The following is a 19,518-nucleotide window of genomic DNA, read 5'->3' as shown; positions in this document are numbered from 1 at the left end:
AGGGTGTTTTCTATCCAAAGCCAATAATTATATGCATATTCTAGTTACTGGGCAGGAGTAGTAACCAGATTAAATCGATACGTTTTTTATCCGGCCGTGCAAATACTGCCCCCTATCCCCAACAGGTTAAATTGCCTTCCCCTCTAAATTTATGAGCACAAGGATCTCACTCTTGAGAAAGCTGCAATTCTTGCAGATGAGTTTGTTGAGACACAAGTATCTTCACAAGCACCCAGTAGTAATCCCCATGCAAAAAGCAATACAGAGAAGTCACATCCTGCTGCAAGGTTTCAGTCCATTTTTACAGAGCCCAAAGATAAAGATCGGCAGAACTGGGTTTTCGTATCCAACAGTTTGTCATTACTGTCTCTGTGTCTTAAGTTGAAATGGAAGAATGAGAGAGCACTCCAGCCCATTAAGTCTCTGGTTGGGATTGGTGTATCTCTTAAACAAGATTTTGGATCAGATATGTATAAACCCTTTATTTCAGACAGGTTTGTGTCTCTGCAGAGTGGCAATGCTTTTATGCAGCTGGTGAAGATACTGCAAGACACTGGGGGCAGCCCAGTCCTTCATTTTGGAGGATGTTTTGCCTTTGTCTGACATTTCAGCAACTGGTTACAGTGCGTTAGTACAAGGCATGGAGGTTCCTTTGTATAATGTGGAACTCGAGTCTGATCTTATTTCTGGTTCCGTTGTTGGAGTGAGGCCTAGCCTATCGGTGAAGGGGGTCTCGTTCATTTTGGGAAATTATTTGGCTGGATGGAAGGTTGTGCCAAATCCTGTTGTTTTTGTGAGAGACCCAGAGTAGAGGAACCTGATGGGTTATCAGAAAGTACCCTAGCGTGTTCCCAGCGTGTGCCGTTACACATGCTATGTCTAAGAAAGTTGGTGGGTGAAAGTCTAGTGTTGTGGAGGATGTCAGCGACCCCACAATGATCGATCTAAATGAAACGTTTATGGGTGATCCTGATTTCGGTAAATCACCAGAGTTGACCTCTACTTTTAAAAACCCCAAGGTGAGCAAGTTTGTAGGGCCGCTGAAGGGAGGGCCCCTACAGTTGACACTTCAATGTAGAAAATAGTCAAAATAAAGAAAAACCCTGGAATGAGTAGGTGTCCAAACTATATATATTTAATTGTTGGCCGTGAGTAGACGCCATGTTTATATTGGACGCATTTATGTTGTGAAATGGAAGTTATTTTCTGTTGAATGTGAGCACACTTGTCAAAAAAAAAATCTAGGATATAGATGTTGCAGGCTTTGGTTTTTCCATTTATGTTTTGAGGTTGGTCTTTAGCATGTATTGCTCGTTAGCACGTAAGGCGCACCGATTGGTGTCACCTCATTAGTCAGGAAGTGTTACACCTGTGCTGGTTGCCATCTCATTAGTGGAAAGGTGTTTCACCTGTGCTGGCCTTAAGGGTATTTAAGTGGCTGGCCTGGTGCACTAGTTATCTTGATCGAGACAGAGGGTTTAAATGGCTCTACCCATTTTTTTAAAAATTGTATTTCTAGACATTCCTTTGTCTGATTTTTATTTTGCTTCGTCTTTTTGGTTTTACTTTCTAAGTGTGTGGGTATTTCTTTTGTTTTGCCTCTACTTAGGCAAATTTAGTGTGCGCTTTCAGTGGACACCCCCAGGATTGTCTTTTAGAACCCCTCCTAAAACCCAACCTTTTCCGTTTTGGTTGTTATCAGTGACTTTGTTAGCTCCCCTTTGTGTGAGCGACTTTTTGTTGTATGTGTTCTTGCTTGGGAATGTAGCAAGGGCTATTACCAGAGATTTTATATAAACACTTTTAATAGACTTTGGTATGACCACCACCCAAAGTTGCTAGCAGTTCTTTATAGTATAATTTTGCTTTGAGTGATGGTGTTATCACTCTGTCTAGGGCTGTGGCGGTCATTCAATTTTATTAGCCGGTTATTGTCATTCAAAATTCTGCCGGTCTCACGGTAATTTACCGTTAATTAACATAAACACGTTTAGCATCTCCAGACCTCCACACATACATCATCCTTACAGCTACATTTAAAACAGTATTATAAATCAATTTAATACACACATCACGAATCTATTTTTTTGTAGGCTGGTCTAAAGAATTGTGATTTGAATAAAAATGTATTTCAGAAGAACATGACTTTGACTACTGTATGTTTTCTGGCTAATCTCCATGTAGGCTTGTTCATTTAGCAGACAAGATATGCTTTAAGTCCCGTGCCATTATTGTATAGTAAGAAGAATATAATTGAACTTGGCTGTATAAAATAGAAAGGATATTTTTCCCATTCCAATGTGTGCATATGAAGTGGCTATGTTGAGCGTAAAAGTGATCTTTTGAAACAGGTCCTCTACGCTAGATTTAGAGTTATTTGGCAACTTTAGTCATAAATTATACAAACCTTAGAATGTCTTAGAAATCAAAACATATATATATATATATATATATATATATATATATATATGGGCTGCATGATGCAACTATCGGCTGTTGATGATTTGAGAAAGTAGCAAAAAAAAGCTTGCACGTTCCTTGCCTCAGGCTGCACAGCTGTTCTCTCATCAAGTGATCATATTTTCACCCATCAGACTATTCTCAATTTAGTCTTGTCTTTACTAAAATGTAAAATTAGTCTTGATTTAGAATGGCCCATTATTAAATGGGCAAGGGGAAAAAGACATGTCATCCGTATACACTGGAATAGCGACTGGAGGCTGCTCGTTTTCACACCGGTCTGCTTTTCAATGATGCCGGGTAGACTAGTTTGTTTTTATAGCGGAGCGTGTGCTTAATATAAGCAGCTGATAAATATAAGACTTATTTCACTCCGCATCAACCACTGAGGAGCGCAGCGAGACCCTGCATGCAACAGCTGATATTCCACCCAAACTCTGTATGCCATGGGCTCTCCAACCCTGTTCCTACAGCTACCCAATGCTTCATTTCAAGTGAAATCTGCACTGAGACATATTTCACTGAACTGTTGACAGCCCCTCTGCATGCTGGAGAAAGTAATAGAGGAAGAGATGGAAACGCATGGTGAGATATTCTCTAGCTAAAGGTAATGTCACCCAATTTAATTATGAAAATATTAAAAGTGCCCTATTAAGACTTCCAAATCAAATATAAATTCACTATAATTTGTAGGGTAACTGTAACCGCCCTGCACAATCAATGAACCAACAGCATCGCCTATGGCTATACGTTCTCTCCCAGACTCGTGGATAGACATTTTGGAGTGTAGCTTAAGGTAACCGGTCCATTCAGTATGCATAACAGTCCACATTCAAAGCCTATTACTATAATGTGTTAAGTTGTTTAGTATAGGCTAGACCAATTATGTACCAAAGACATCTTAAATCAGTTCATTATTTATTTTTTTTGCCAGGTGTAATATGTAGTAGCCTATGTAGGCACAATCATAATAGGCACAATCATAATTATAACTTTTTACCCCAATTTCGTGATATCCAATTGTCTTGTCTCATCGCTGCGACTCCCGTAAGGAGAGGCGAATATCGAGAGCCATGCGTCCTCCGAAGCATGACCCAACCAAGCCGTACTGCTTCTTGACACAGCCAGCTTAACCCGGAAGCCAGCCGCACCAATGTGTTGGAGGAAACACCTGGCACACCGTACACCTGGCGACCGTACCAGTGACTGTGCGCCCGGCCCACCACAGTCACTAGAGCGCGATGGGACAAGGACATCCCTGCCAACCAAACCCTCCCCTAACCCGGACGACGCTGGGCCAATTGTGCGCCGCCCCCATGAGCCTGAACTCGAACCAGGATCTCTTGTGGCACAGCTAGCAACTGTGATGCAGTGCCTTAGACCACTGTGCAACTCGGGAGGCCTCACACAATCAGAATTGTAATAGTTTTTTTGTTTGTTTTGCAGACTTGGGCTCATAAGCCTATGTGTATGTATAGGCTCTAATATGCATATGGTGTTTTGAATGAGTCATCACTTTAAAGTGCTGTCCATTTCGTTGTGTTAGGCTTTGAAACAACATCCACAACAACCATGTTTCAACCTGCTGTTGAACTTCTAATTGATCATCACCGTGAGGTGAGTTTAAAAAAAAAAATTAAAAAAAATCACAATACTGTTTTGATAAGTGTTGGTGATTTTTCAATTGCATTTGCATTTTCAGAGTGGTTAGATGGACAATAGAGCCCTATAAAGACTAGAGGTCGACCGATTAATCGTAATGGCCGATTAATTAGGGCCGATTTCAAGTTTTCATAACAATCGGAAATTGATATTTTTGGACGCAGATTTGGCCAATTTTTTTTTTTTCTTTAAATTTTCTTAAATTTTCTTAAATTATATAATTATTTTTGATCTTTATTTAACTAGGCAAGTCAGTTAACCTGTTGGGGCTAGGGGGCAGTATTTGCACGGCCGGATAAAAAAACGTACCCGATTTTAATCTGGTTACTACTCCTGCCCAGTAACTAGAATATGCATATAATTGTTTGATTTGGATAGAAAACACCCTAAAGTTTCTAAAACTGTTTGAATGGTGTCTGTGAGTATAACAGAACTCATTTGGCAGGCCAAAACCTGAGAACATTCCAAACAGGAAGCACTCTCTCTGACCATTTCATGGCCTTCTTGATCATCTCTAACCAAAACAGGGGATCTCTGGCATGACGTGACATTTTCTAACACTCCCATAGGCTTTCAGAAGGCGCCAGAAAGCTGAATGGTGGCTTTGCAGGCCCTGGCTGAAAAACATTAGCGCATTTTGTAAGTGGTCGATCTGTGAACAATGAGACTGGAGGCGCGTGCCCGAGCCGACACCATGTTTACTTTCTCTCTTTGAACGAAAACAACCACTCCTGGTCGGAATATTATCGCTTTTTTATGAGAAAAATGGCATAAAAATTTATTTTAAACAGCGGTTGACATGCTTCGAAGTACGGTAATGGAATATTTTGATTTTTTTTTGTCACGAAACGCATCGGGCGCGTCTCCCTTCTTTACCCATCGGATAGTGTCCTGAATGCACGAACAAAATGCCGCTATTTGGATATAACTATGGATTATTTTGAACCAAACCAACATTTGTTATTGAAGTAGAAGTCCTGGGAGTGCATTCTGACGAAGACGGCAAAGGTAATCAAACTTTTCTAATAGTAAATCGGAGTTTGGTGAGTACCACACTTGGTGGGTGTCAAATTAGCTAGCCGTGATGGCTGGGCTATCTACTCAGAATATTGCAAAATGTGCTTTCACCGAAAAGCTATTTTAAAATCGGACATAGCGAGTGCATAAAGGAGTCTAATTCTTTTAAGAATTATATGTTTTTTGTGAACGTTTATCGTGAGTTATTTAGTAAATTCACCGGAAGTGTTCGGTCATGCTAGTCACATGCTAATGTAAAAAGCTGTTTTTTGATATAAATATGAACTTGATTGAACAAAACATGCATGGATTGTATAACATAATGTCTTAGGATTGTCATCTGATGAAGATCATCAAAGGTTAGTGCTGCATTTAGCTGTGGTTTGGGTTTATGTGGCATTATATGCTAGCTTGAAAAATGGGTGTCTGATTATTTCTGGCTGGGTACTCTGCTGACATAATCTAATGTTTTGCTTTCGTTGTAAAGCCTTTTTGAAATCGGACAGTGTGGTTAGATTAACGAGAGTCTTGTCTTTAAAATAGTAATATGTTTGAGAAATTGAAGTAATAGCATTTCTAAGGTATTTGAATATTGCGCCACGGGATTACACAAGCGTCCCACCTAGCCCATAGAGGTTAAGAACACATTCTTATTTTCAATGACGGCCTAGGAACGGTGGGTTAACTGCCTTGTTCGGGGGCAGAACGACAGATTTTTACCTTGTCAGCTCAGGGATTCAATCTTGCAACCTTACGGTTAACTAGTCCAACACTCTAACCACCTGCTTTACATTGCACTCCACGAGGTGCCTGCCTGTTACGCGAATGCAGTAAGAAGCCAAGGTAAGTTGCTAGCTAGCATTAAACGTATCTTATAAAAAACAATCAATCAATCATAATCACTAGTTAACTACACATGGTTGATGATATGACTAGTTTATCTAGCCTGTCCTGTGTTGCATATAATCGCTTAGGTACACGTTGCTCCAACCACAAACATCAATGCCTTTCTTAAAATCAATACACAGGTATATATTTTTTAAACTTGCATATTTAGTTAATATTGCCTGCTAACATTAATTTATTTTAACTAGGGAAAATGTGTCACTTCTCTTGCGTACTGTGCAACAGAGTCAGGGTATATGCAGCAGTTTGGGCCGCTTGGCTCATTGCGAACTGTGAAGACTATTTCTTCCTAACAAAGACAGCCGACTTCGCCAAATGGGGGATGATTTAACAAAAGCGCATTTGCGAATAAAGCACAATCGTTGCACGACTGTACCTAACCATAAACATCAATGCCTTTCTTAAAATCAATACACAGAAGTATATATTTTTAAACCTGAATATTTAGCTAAAAGAAATCCAGGTTAGCAGGCAATATTAACCAGGTGAAATTGTGTCATTTTGCGTTCATTGCACGCGGTCAGGGTATATGCAACAGTTTGGGCCGCCTGGCTCGTTGCTAACTAATTTGCCAGAATTTTACGTAATTATGACATAACATTGAAGGTTGTGCAATGTAACAGGAATAACGTTTTGTTTTCGAGATAGTTTCCGGATTCGACTATATTAATGACCTAAGGCTCGTATTTCTGTGTGTTATTATGTTATAATTAAGTCTATGATTTGATAGAGCAGTCTGACTGAGCGATGGTAGGCAGCAGCAGGCTCGTAAGCATTCATTCAAAATAGCACTTTCGTGCGTTTTGCCAGCAGCCCTTCGCAATGCATTGCGCTGTTTATGACTTCAAGCCTGTCAACTCCCAAGATTAGGCTGGTGTAACCGATGTGAAATGGCTAGCTAGTTAGCCGGGTGCGCGTTAATAGCGTTTCAAACGTCACTCGCTCTGAGACTTGGAGTAGTTGTTTCCCCTTGCTCTACATGGGTAACGCTGCTTCGAGGGTGGCTTTTGTCGATGTATTCCTGGTTCAAGCCAAGGTAGGAGCGAGGAGAGGGACGGAAGCTATACTGTTACACTGGCAATGCTAAAGTGCCTATAAGAACATCCAATAGTCAAAGGTATATGAAATACAAATCGTCCTATAATAACTACTACCTAAAACATCTTACCTGGGAATATTGAAGATCGGCCGATTAATCAGTACTGGCTTTTTTGGTCCTCCAATAATTGGTATCGGCGATGGAAAAATCAGAATCGGTCGACCTCTAATAGAGACCCCGACCAACACATGTCCAGAGTGCATAAGAGGAGATTACCGTGACTCAACGGTAGTGTGGAATTTTACTGTGGTCATGACTGCCGATGTGGCGGTAAAACGGTCACCTTAATTCTGTCCTAATTTTGTCCTATTGCTGATAGCAAAGTGCACTTTTCCTTGTTTTGTGAATGTCTATTAAAGCTCTGTCCTGAAATGCTCAGTTCTAATTCCCCTAATATGAATTTTGTGACAGTTTGGTCAATTACAATTGTCGGGCTATTTCAAGAAACACAACTGCGGTATTACAAAATGCATCTGTTCACATGAACATGGGTTATTAGCCACTTGGTCCCATTAAGGCCGTGTTCAAAAGCGACGGCCTCCAACCATTTTTAGATCGGACAAAAACGAGCACCGACAAATCATTTTGAATGGTCACCGAAACTTGGGAATCATCCTAGAACTCTTACTTTCTGACCTGAAGATCGATGACGGCACAATTTCAACGAGTTCCCAGTTGTCTTGAAAGAACCATTAGACGGCAGATATTGGCTTGAATGAGATGCGTGCGTGCGTGCGTGCGTGCGCACACATTCCTCCCTCCAGGAGCAGGGTTGGTTGGCCATCCACTCTACAGTCTGAAGCCTCATTTGTTATCTTGAGGTCCTTTAATCAAGGCCCAACATCGGCCTCACTGTGAAGGGAAAAAGACTGAGGACGTTCCAGACAGCAGTTAAGTCACTGGGTAATCTGATTTAAAGATCCTTTTGGGCAATGCTTAACTCCGATGTATTGGCCCTTCGAGGGGCTCTGCTGAGCTCCAGTTGAGTGGATGCTATGATTTTTGTCCCTCCCTCGGTGGCACTCTCCAAATGACCATAATTCAGCACCCATACTTCATAAGCAGAGGGAAAAGAGAGAGCGAGCTATCGGTTCCCCCTCCCTGTTTAATCTTCTGTGACGATATTAACCCAGAGACGGATACTTGCATCTCTTAGCACACTGCAAACAAGCCTTCAAGCCACCTGTTAGCATTTCTGTGAATTATTTTCGATGGATTGGTTGGAAACCCCTCTGGCGAGGTTCTTTTTTTGTGTAATATCTTAGAGATCGTATTTCTTGGTAGTCTTTCATAGGTATTATAATGCCAGTTTTGTTAGATATCTCCAAATAGAATTTTGATCCTGAATAACATATGCAGGGACTTCTCATGGTTTTGTTTATGAATACTACTGAACTTACTGTGAATCCCACTGTTCAGCATTGTAATTGCAGGAAATAATAATCCTCCAATGTAATCTTGCTCGCTCTGTGTGTGTTTCAGTTTCACCAGCTGTCTGGGTGTGGGTTATCTGATGGTTTGTACAGAGAACTACCCCAACGTCCTGGCCTTCTGTTTCCTGGATGAGCTGCAGAGGGAGTTCATCGTAACGTACGACGCCAAGCGTGTCAATAGCGCTGTGAGGCCGTACTCTTTCATCGAGTTGGGTGAGTCTCTCCTCATTTTGTTTTCCCAACAAACCCATGCATTGTCTTACTTTAGAAACACAGGGTTTCCCTTAGCCTGGTCCCAGATCTGTTCGTGCTTTTCTGCCTACTCCTGGTGTGACCATGACTGTAGTGTTGACAAGACTGCACAAACAGTTCTGGGACCAGGCTAGGTTTCCCTGGTTTGACGCTTTCAAAAATATATTCCATTTAGCAGACACTTTAAAAAAATATATTTTTACGTATGGGTGGTCTCAGGAAACTAACCCACTATCCTGCCCAAACATTTTAGAGTATGTTTATACTGTACCAGCAGGAACATATTATTCGTAGGTTGTATTTTCATGATAGATTTCTCTATTCTCACACCCTTCATACTTGTGTTGCTGCCCCTTCCAGACAACTTCATCCAGAAGACGAAGCAGCGCTTCAACAGCCCCCGCTCTCTGTCCACTAAGATCAACCTGGCCGACATGCAAACAGAGATCAAGCTTCGACCGCCCTACCAGCTGTCCCTTGAGGACCTAGGATCCATCAACGGCTTCTCATACCACACCCCCTCCAAGTACAAGGGCATAAGTAGGTACCCCACACACACACACACACACACACACACACACACACACACACACACACACACACACACGATAGTTGTGGGCAAACTTCTTAGGGCTAGGCGTCCCGCTAACGGGACAACTTCCGGTGAAACTGGAGGGCGCGCAATTCAAATAAATAATCATAAAAATTATGGATATTAAACATTTGGGTACATACTAGTGTCTTATATTGGTTGAAAGCTTAAATTCTTGTTAATCTAACTGCACTGTCCGATTTACAGTAGCTATTACAGCGAAAGCATGCCATGCGATTGTTTGACGGCGCCCCACATCAAAATATTTTTCCACCGGCACAGGTTTCAAAAATTCACAAACAGTGATTTTAAATATTCACTTTTGAAAATCTTCCTCTGATTTGTCATCCAAAGGGTCCCAGCTATAACATGTGTCGTTTTGTTAGATAAAATCCTTCTTTATATCCCAAAAGGTCTGTTTAGTTGGCACCATCGATTTTGAGTAATCCACTCGTTCAACATGCAGAGAAAGGAATCTGAAAATCTACCCCTAACTTTGTTTCAACAAGTCACAATACGTTTCTATTTACTCCTCAGATACCCTAAAATGTAATCAAACTATAATACACTGCTCAAAAAAATAAAGGGAACACTTAAACAACACATCCTAGATCTGAATGAAAGAAATAATCTTATTAAATACTTTTTTATTTACATAGTTGAATGTGCTGACAACAAAATCACATAAAAATAATCAATGGAAATCCAATTTATCAACCCATGGAGGTCTGGATTTGGAGTCCCACTCAAAATTAAAGTGGAAAACCACACTACAGGCTGATCCAACTTTGATGTAATGTCCTTAAAACAAGTCAAAATGAGGCTCAGTAGTGTGCGTGGCCTCCACGTGCCTGTATGACCTCCCTACAACGCCTGGGCATGCTCCTGATGAGGTGGCGGATGGTCTCCTGAGGGATCTCCTCCCAGACCTGGACTAAAGCATCCGCCAACTCCTGGACAGTCTGTGGTGCAACGTGGCGTTGGTGGATGGAGCGAGACATGATGTCACAGATGTGCTCAATTGGATTAAGGTCTGGGGAACAGGCGGGCCAGTCCATAGCATCAATGCCTTCCTCTTGCAGGAACTGCTGACACTCCAGCCACATGAGGTCTAGCATTGTCTTGCATTAGGAGGAACCCAGGGCCAACCGCACCAGCATATGGTCTCACAAGGGGTCTGAGGATCTCATCTCGGTACCTAATGGCAGTCAGGCTACCTCTGGCGAGCACATGGAGGGCTGTGCGGCCCCCCCAAAGAAATGCCACCCCACACCATGACTGACCCACCGCCAAACCGGTCATGCTGGAGGATGTTGCAGGCAGCAGAATGTTCTGCACGGGGGCTCCAGACTCTGTCACGTCTGTCACATGTGCTCAGTGTGAACCTGCTTTCATCTGTGAAGAGCACAAGGCGCCAGTGGCAAATTTGCCAATCTTGGTGTTCTCTGGCAAATGCCGAACGTCCTGCACGGTGTTGGGCTGTAAGCACAACCCCCACTTGTGGACGTCGGGCCCTCATACCACCCTCATGGAGTCTGTTTCTGACCGTTTGAGCAGACACATGCACATTTGTGGCCTGCCGGAGGTCATTTTGCAGGGCTCTGGCAGTGCTCCTCCTGCTTCTCCTTGCACAAAGGCGGAGGTAGCGGTCCTGCTGCTGGGTTGTTGCCCTCCTACGGCCTCCTCCACGTCTCCTGATGTACTGGCCTGTCTCCTGGTAGCGCCTCCATGCTCTGGACACTACGCTGACAGACACAGCAAACCTTCTTGCCTCAGCTCGCATTGATGTGCCATCCTGGATGAGCTGCACTACCTGAGCCACTTGTGTGGGTTGTAGACTCCGTCTCATGCTACCACTAGAGTGAAAGCACCGGCAGCATTCAAAGTGACCAAAACATCAGCCAGGAAGCATAGGAACTGAGAAGTGGTCTGTGATCCCCACCTGCAGAACCACTCCTTTATTGGGGGTGTCTTGCTTATTGCCTATAATTTCCACCTGTTGTCTATTCCATTTGCACAACAGCATGTGAAATTTATTGTCAATCAGTGTTGCTTCCTAAGTGGACAGTTTGATTTCACAGAAGTGTGATTGACTTGGAGTTACATTGTGTTTAAGTGTTCCCTTTATTTTTTTGAGCAGTATATTTCTTACGGAAAGAAGTATGTTCAATAGGAAATGGATTTTAACAGATGCGTCCTTTCTTCATGGCGCGAGCAAACACACATTTCCAAGACTGTGTCCCTGTACTAAAACGGATATTTCTTATTAATTTTGGAAGTTACACGCCTGAAGCCTTGAATATATAGACTGCTGACACCCTGTGGAAGCCAAAGGAATTGCATCCTGGGAGCTAGAATTGAGTATGCCCTTCTACTTGCCAATGTAAAAGCATGGTCTCTCAAAATCAATTCTGGTTGGTTTTTCTTTGGATTTTCTCCTACCATATCTATTGTGTTATATTCTCCAACATTATTTTAACATTTCTACAAACTTCAAAGTGTTTTCTTTCCAATGGTACCAATTATATGCATATCCTGGCTTCAGGGCCTGAGCAACAGGCAGTTTACTTTGGCCACGTCATTCAGGCGGAAATTGAGAAAAACGGGGCCTAGCCCTAAGAAGCTTTAGTTACAGTGAGGGGGGAAAAAGTATTTGATCCCCTGCTGATTTTGTATGTTTGCCCACTGACAAAGAAATGATCAGTCTATAATTTTAATGGTAGGTTTATTTGAACATTGCGAGACAGAATAACAACAAAAAAATCCAGAAAAACGCATGTCAAAAATGTTATAAATTGATTTGCATTTTAATGAGGGAAATAAGTATTTGACCCCCTCTCAATCAGAAACATTTCTGGCTCCCAGGTGTCTTTTATACAGGTAACGAGCTGAGATTAGGTTGTCGTGTGTGTGTGTGTTGCCCCTCCATTAGTGATCCCTGACTGAGACAGGCCCACCACCTCTCTGTTGGTACATTCAAACCTCAGTAAACTCAGCTAAATGATTGTGCCCTGGGTCACCACAGCTCCTCTGTCTCCCTCAAGAACCACTGCATTCATATTCACTTTCCTGTCACTCACTGTGGAGGGATGATCATCAAAACATTGTCATTTTGGGATTTATTAAGTGGTTTCTCATCAAATGTCAGGAGAATTTTAAGATTACACATGATGGTGTATTGCAGTGGTTGACCATGTCTATACTCTGAACCTAACACGGAACCCAAACCGGCTGCGCGTGTGCGCCATCATGCATACATTTATTTTGTCCCCCCACACCAAACGTGATCACGACACGCAGGTTAAAATATCAAAACAAACTCTGACCCAATGACATTCATTTGGGGACAGGTCGAAAAGCATTAAACATGTATGGCAATTTAGCTAGTTAGCTTGCACTTGCTAGCTAATTTGGCCTGGGATATAAACATTGAGTTGTTATTCTACCTGAAATGCACGTCCTCTACTCTGACAATTAATCCACACATAAAACGGCCAACCAACTCGTTTCTAGTCATCTCTCCTCTTTCCAGGCTTTTTCATCTTTGAACTTATATGGTGATTGGCATCTACACTTTCATAGTATTACCACGACAACCGGCAAAACAGTTCGTCTTTCAATCACCCACGTGGGTATAACCAATGAGGAGATGGCACGTGGGTACCTGCTTCTATAAACCAATGAGGAGTTGGGAGAGGCAGGACTTGCAGCGTGATCTGCGTCACAAATAGGAATAACTTCTATTTTAGCCCTTGGCAACGCAGACGCTCGTTGGCGCGCGCAAGCAGTGTGGGTGCAATAATTGAATAACATGGATTTCTAAATGTATTTTGCGACGCTTGCGCACGAGACGTCTCCGGTCTGGTTAGCATGTAATCCTGTTCTATCTAGCTATTCATCATATAAGAATTTAGCCGCAAGATATTACTTTGCACCCTACCTTAGGTCAAGGCAGCCTCTGGCGCTGAGTCTGTATTGTGATGTCCTTCAGAATCACAACGTAGCTGTTTATCTCACTCGGTAAAGTCTCTTAATGTGTCTATGGCTCATTGGCCAGGGCATTTCTGCTGGCTCTTAACAGTTCCCTTCTTCTCCTCCCAGCTCCCAGCCAACAGCTTGATCCTGTGACTCTACCTGGCATCGTCTCCTGTGTGCTGAGCATCCTCTGTGGAGGCCTCAATCTACTCCGAGGGGTTCATGCTATAGAGAGCACCATACAGGTAAAGCCAGAGTGATAGAGTAATGCATCTTTAATTCGGTGGGAAAGACAAACTGACACCCTGTAGCTATAACTACTCCAAGCCTTTTCATATGAACCGTTTGTAACACCTGTGTTTATCTTAGTGGGTATGCTTATTATTGCTTTTCAGAGGCTGTTTTTGTCCAATGCTTTTGTTGGCTTTCTTGTCGTACCAGTTTCACCAAGCCTTGTGTCAAGCCTACCTACTGCTGTACATTCATCACTTATTGACCTCGCTATCTTTTCTTCTCTCCCTCATCTTCCTCCCCCGTTGGTTTGCCGGCAGAACGACGACGAAGACTTTAATTACGTCATTGCCTTTTTCCTGGGCACAGCAGCCTGTCTGTATCAGGTAAGTCATAACGAACAAGAGCTGCCTGCTTGTCTCCTTCTGGCAGTCACTGTGATGAGTGAGGTGGGGCTCCCGAGTGGCGCAGCGGTCTAAGCCATTGCTTCTCAGTGCTAAATGCGTCACTACAGACGCTGGTTCAATCCTAGGCTGTATCACAACCGGCCGTGATTGGGAGTCCCATAGGGCGGTGCACAATTGGCCCAAGGTCGTTAGGGTTTGGCCGGGGTAGGCCGTCATTGTAAATAAGAATTTGTTCTTAACTGACTTGCCTAGTTAAATAAATTTAAAAACAACCCTGCATTTTGCATTACAACTCTCACTGTACAGAGGGGGTTGTTAGTGTTACCAAGATAGTCTGAGTCCAGCTACAGTTTACACATAATTGTACATTGAAAAGTGCAAATAATATGTATTACATTTATATTGCAGAACCTTGGCTTGTCATTTTATTGCTGGTAGTTGATATAAGCTTGCACTAAATATTTGGGGCATCCTTGAATAAAGGTCAGATATTGGACATGGTTTGAAAGCAAAGAAAGATTGGTCACCTGCAAGGGATTTTCAATACAATGAAGTAGCTCTATTGTTCTCACAGAAGTTGACTCTTCTCTGTTTCCCCGTCTCTCTTTCACTCCATCTCTCCCTTTCTCTCCCTCTCTTCAGTGTTCCCTGTTTGCATACTTCTCTGTGTGGAGGAACAGTAAGTCGTTCCTGGCCTTGGCCCTGATCTGTCTGTCCAACATGTACCTGTATGAGCTGAGGAACGTGTGGCAGATCCTCTTCCATGTGACTGTAGGGGCCTTCATGACACTACAGATCAGACTGAGGCAGCCGCAGGGCAAAGCTCCGGACTACAACGTCTGACAAAAACTACAACCACGAGTCAAACAAGAAATAAACAACTTCAGTGTCTGACAAAACCCAACAAATATACTAATTTACAACCAACCAACCACCAACAATTAAACCATGTCTAAGGCTACGGAGCAAAGAAGTGACTCTGCTCCTGCTCTCTTTATCATGTTTCTTCCCCACCACAGCTCAGGATTGTGGGCCAGCTTGGCCCTGCTTCAATCCCGTTGGATACTGAGCTCACTTTAGCGTGGCCTCAAAGTGATACGGCCCAGTAGGATTAATGGACAGTGCCACAACAGGCTAATAATAATATTCATATGAATATGTTTGGGGTAACTATCAGGAGTCTGAACAGGGGTTTCTGACTTAAATTGAAACTCTGAAACAGACATGTATAATTTAAGTAATTTAGCAGACGCTCTTATCCAGAGTGAATACAGGACAAATTAGTGTTAAGTGCCTTCCTAAAGGGCATATCGACATATCTTTTACCTAGTCGGCTCGGGGATTCAAACCAGTAACATTTCGGTTACTGGCCCAATGCTCTTAAGCGTTAGGCTACCTGCCACCCCAGCATCATATGTTATTAAATCTCTTGTCTAGCAAAGATTTGTTTTATTGATTTGAGAATAATTTATTCAAAATATTGTGTATGATCATGGCACACCTGTTACTTCCATGTACTGCTGTACTTTGTTGCAGGCTTCATGAATACGCTATTGATTGAAAGCTGAGTTTGGCATGGAAAATGTAATGTGGTGGTGTTATCCCACTGTTTTCAGCACTGGGAGGCCAACCTTATCAACTCTGTATCATCTGCCAGACGTCCTGGTGCAGTGGTGGTAACAGTAGCCGCTGCTGGAAAGGGTTTATTTACCTGTGAGCCATCTGCCATCCTGATGTTTCAGGGTATTACTCTAAAGGCCAGAGTAGGAGAGGAGGTAGACTAGTTACTTATATTGTAGCAGAAATGGTTACTTCCAAAAATACTCAATGCATTTCTTTTCTTTTGCCATGTATTTTCCAATGCATAATTTATTTTGCATAGCTTTTGGATTATATTGCAGAAATGTTTGACTTGTCAGAAGCAGAAATTACCGAGGACAATGTCAGTAAACTTCCTAGAAACATTGTTAATTTAATGATGAGTTAAGGGATTGTGCCAACAATGTTATTTTTTTTGGGTGGAGTGGCCAGTGTCAGTCAGACTAGAGTCATTGCATGAGTGGAGAGTATAAACATGGAACCAAGTATTATGAACATCTGGCAACTAACTCAATGTGTATCTGGGCACTGCACTGATCCAACCCTTAAGATTTGTCATCAACAATGGCCAATATGTTACTGTTAGCCTGTACATCTTAGCAGACTGTGGTACTTGACCTTTGTGACCTAAGTTAGCCTCCAGTATGACATCTAGGACTCAAATGTTTTATTTGATGTTGGCTGTTTCCAGGGGTGCAACTTTCACTGCGGATGATGCATTTTTATCCCCCCCAGTTGTTTCATTGGAATGTGATACAAAATGAGTTTACTGTGTGCTTTAGGACCATGCAGACGCCTCCGAGCAGTCGGGTAGGGTGTTTATCCGACTGGATTAAAAAAAGTCTCCCCCCCCACTTCTAAAGCCAAAGTTGCGCCCCTGACTGTTTGTAATGACATACTTTTGCAATCTATGTAATGTAACTAAATATACAACATTAAACAGATCCTCATTTTGCTAATGGTGTGTGCATAACCAAGTAGTTTACTACAGTGCCTTCAGAGTATTCATACCCCTTGACTTATTCTATCTTTTGTGTTACAGCCTGAATTCAAAATGGATTAAATAGATTTTCTCGCCCATCTACACACACAATACCCCTTAATGATAAAGTGAAAATATGTTTTAGAAATGTTTGCATTTCATTTAATACATTTGCAGACGTCCCTCATTTACATAAGTATTCACACCCTTGAGTCAATACATGTTAGAATCACCTTTTGACAGTGATTACAGCTATGAAAATGTGATTCTAACATGTCTTGACTCAAGGGTCTTGAAGGCACTATAAAGTGTCTTCTCAGAGGTTTCTTGACTTTTTTTATATTACAAACTCCTTTACTGTATGTGTAACGTACCGTTAAATGTAGTGCCTGGATCAGCGCAGTAGAAATAATACTAAATGGATACCATACTAATCCATAATTTACTACACCTGAGAGTCAAACCGGAGTAGGACCCAAAGGAGTAGTGCATTTCTAATTGTTATTTCAAACGAGTTTCATATTAAAATGTTCACCCTTGTGCCTTGGCAGCAGATAATGGAGGTCCCTAATAAATACAAATCAGGAAGTGTAAGGTTGAATGCAGAAGAAGAACCTGTAGGTATTAGAAGGGGGAAATTGTAACTCATTTGGACAGCGCTTTAAATTTGAACGCAAGTGAGGGGAAGTCAGTCGCCGTCTAGGCCTATTTGTGACTAATACAGACACACTCAACGTTATTTTTACACTGTCCACAGCAACCGTGGTGTGCTCACAGGTGTGCTGCTTTTTAAAGGCATGGACTCGGCAAGATGACCAATTTATGAGTCCTGTCAAATGTCTTCATCCAGCTGTATTGTAAGATACTTAGCTGTTTAAGTTTATTCTATCAGTTTTATTATGCAGTGATTTCCTCTGAAGTGCAGGGCATTTAAAGCACTTCTACCTTCCCCTCTTTGTAAAGATTTAAATCAACAGTTTTCGTACACAGTAAAGCCTGTTAAATGAATTGATCAGTAGGCTACAATGCCCTTTACATGCACCATCTAGCCTATGGGCGTGGACTGTTTCCTCTAGTCTCCAGTTTATTTGGTCTGTGGCCATTGCATTTAAATACAGTCAGTCTTACTCACTTAACTAAGTTCAAATTATTTGTGGGCAATTTGCAGAGGGGCAGCTAAAATAGGCCTGTTCATATTGTAGTTTATCTAATAACATGTATAATTCACAACCAAGGGTCATTATTCAGGGTGCCATTTCTGACAGATTTACTATCCCCTATATAGTGCACTACTTTTGACCAGGGCTCTTATGGGTCCTGGTCAAAAGTAGTGCACTATATAGGGGATAGAATTCGTACCAAATAGTACCCTAAATCACCATATAGCCAACATTATAAGCATAGCTGTATTATTAATGAAGAAAATACAAAAGGAGCCATTGTTTAGTACAGCCCATCTGTTAGGATCCTTTTTTTTGTACCAATGACAGTGTAATGCTGCCCCCCTCTGGAGATCTAGAGGAACAATCGTAGAGATCCTTTTGAATTTGTGTTCTATATGTAGATCTATCGGGACAATCAACTCAAGCAGTTCAGCGAAATGGCAGGCTGGCTGGTAAGTTCTCTCTTCTCTTTCTACTAGTAGTGTTTAAACATATTACCATTTGGATCGTCAAAGACTAAAATAAATCTATGGCTGTACATCTGCAACAACCATCCAAACAAGGTTATAGAAAGAGATATAGGATGCCACATCAAATAAAAAGGCATTGTCAACAAGTTCCATTTTAGTGGTTTATTGGATGTAACAAAAAAAACGCTTAGTGTTTGACATGATAGAAAGCAAAGCCAACCCAAGGTTTAGTCTGGGTACCAGTCTTAGCTAACAGTCCTTGTGGAATGTAATAGCTGAACAGAGACAACAACCAGGTTATGCAAGTTCTGACTCAAAACGCACTGATGGCATTCCTCTTCTCTCCGCTCCATCTGGTGAAAACCTCACGAGGTTCATCCTTTCTCCAAATATAGGGAGAGAAAGGGAGCTTCCCCTCCCTAGCAGAGACGGTCTGCCCCCCACCCCACAGTTTGAGAGCACACATTAAAGGTCAATTGAATTCAATGGCACTATATTTTCCTTGCTTATTTTCAAGGTAGCAGAAACTAAAGTACAATCTCAACCTCCAATAAAAGCCATGTGTCCATACAACACCATTGACACACAGTAAAAACCCCTGAAAAGCGGAGAGGGACTGCATGGGTTATAGCAGTAGAGTAGATCCCTCATGTTTCTAGTGGAAGGAGGGTTTTAGTTTAAAATGAGTAAAGACCAGAGGATACGGGCTCTATTTAAGCTGTGTCATTGAAGTTGAGCGTTACATTGTGAATTCAATTTAAAGTCGATGTTCCTGCTTTAAGGTGTCCGCATCCTTCCCAGCCAAAACAGTTTGGAAGAGTTTCTGCATATATTATGATGCTTTTTGTTAGTTTTGGACTTGGTTGGGTTTTAAGAGGGGCTGTTCAGGCATGCTCTTAGCCTAGCGGTTATCTGTCACCCAGAATGAATAGAGCGCCAAGACATTCTTTCTATCAACACGTACCTCAGGGGGTACAAAGTGACAATCCAAACAGACAGACTGCTTCTCAAGAACTGATTGGTACCCAAATCACCACTATTGTCACTGTAAGTAGTTGTTTGATGAAGGGAAAGACAAAAAAAATCTGTGAAATTAGAATGATGACATCAGATGTAAGATAAAGATCCCACAGTATGCTGAAACACTGATGGGGCAGCTCTACCAGAAACAGATGATCCCACAGTATGCTGAAACACTGATGGGGCAGCTCTACCAGAAACAGATGAAGATCCCACAGTATGCTGAAACACTGATGGGGCAGCTCTACCA

The 19,518-nt window shown here is 42.1% G+C and overlaps 1 protein-coding gene across 2 annotated transcripts in view; it reads left to right on the top strand.

The window, feature by feature from the left end:
* The window catches only part of LOC115155605 (vesicle-trafficking protein SEC22a), a 39,154-nt gene extending 22,562 nt beyond the window's left edge, over window positions 1–16,592 (top strand). For both annotated transcript variants that reach the window (XM_029702379.1, XM_029702380.1), the window contains 5 exons: window positions 8,627–8,790; window positions 9,190–9,369; window positions 13,523–13,641; window positions 13,948–14,013; window positions 14,677–16,592. In XM_029702379.1, the coding sequence (XP_029558239.1) occupies window positions 8,627–8,790; window positions 9,190–9,369; window positions 13,523–13,641; window positions 13,948–14,013; window positions 14,677–14,877 (730 nt within the window). In that variant the 3' untranslated portion in view covers window positions 14,878–16,592. The remainder of the gene's footprint in view (window positions 1–8,626; window positions 8,791–9,189; window positions 9,370–13,522; window positions 13,642–13,947; window positions 14,014–14,676) is intronic.
* Window positions 16,593–19,518: the final 2,926 nt, after the last annotated feature.

Source organism: Salmo trutta, chromosome 20, assembly GCF_901001165.1.
Source record: "Salmo trutta chromosome 20, fSalTru1.1, whole genome shotgun sequence".
In the NCBI taxonomy this organism is placed as follows: domain Eukaryota; kingdom Metazoa; phylum Chordata; class Actinopteri; order Salmoniformes; family Salmonidae; genus Salmo; species Salmo trutta.
The sequence above is the reverse complement of the archived record's forward strand: the minus strand, read 5'-3'. Positions and strand labels throughout refer to the sequence as shown.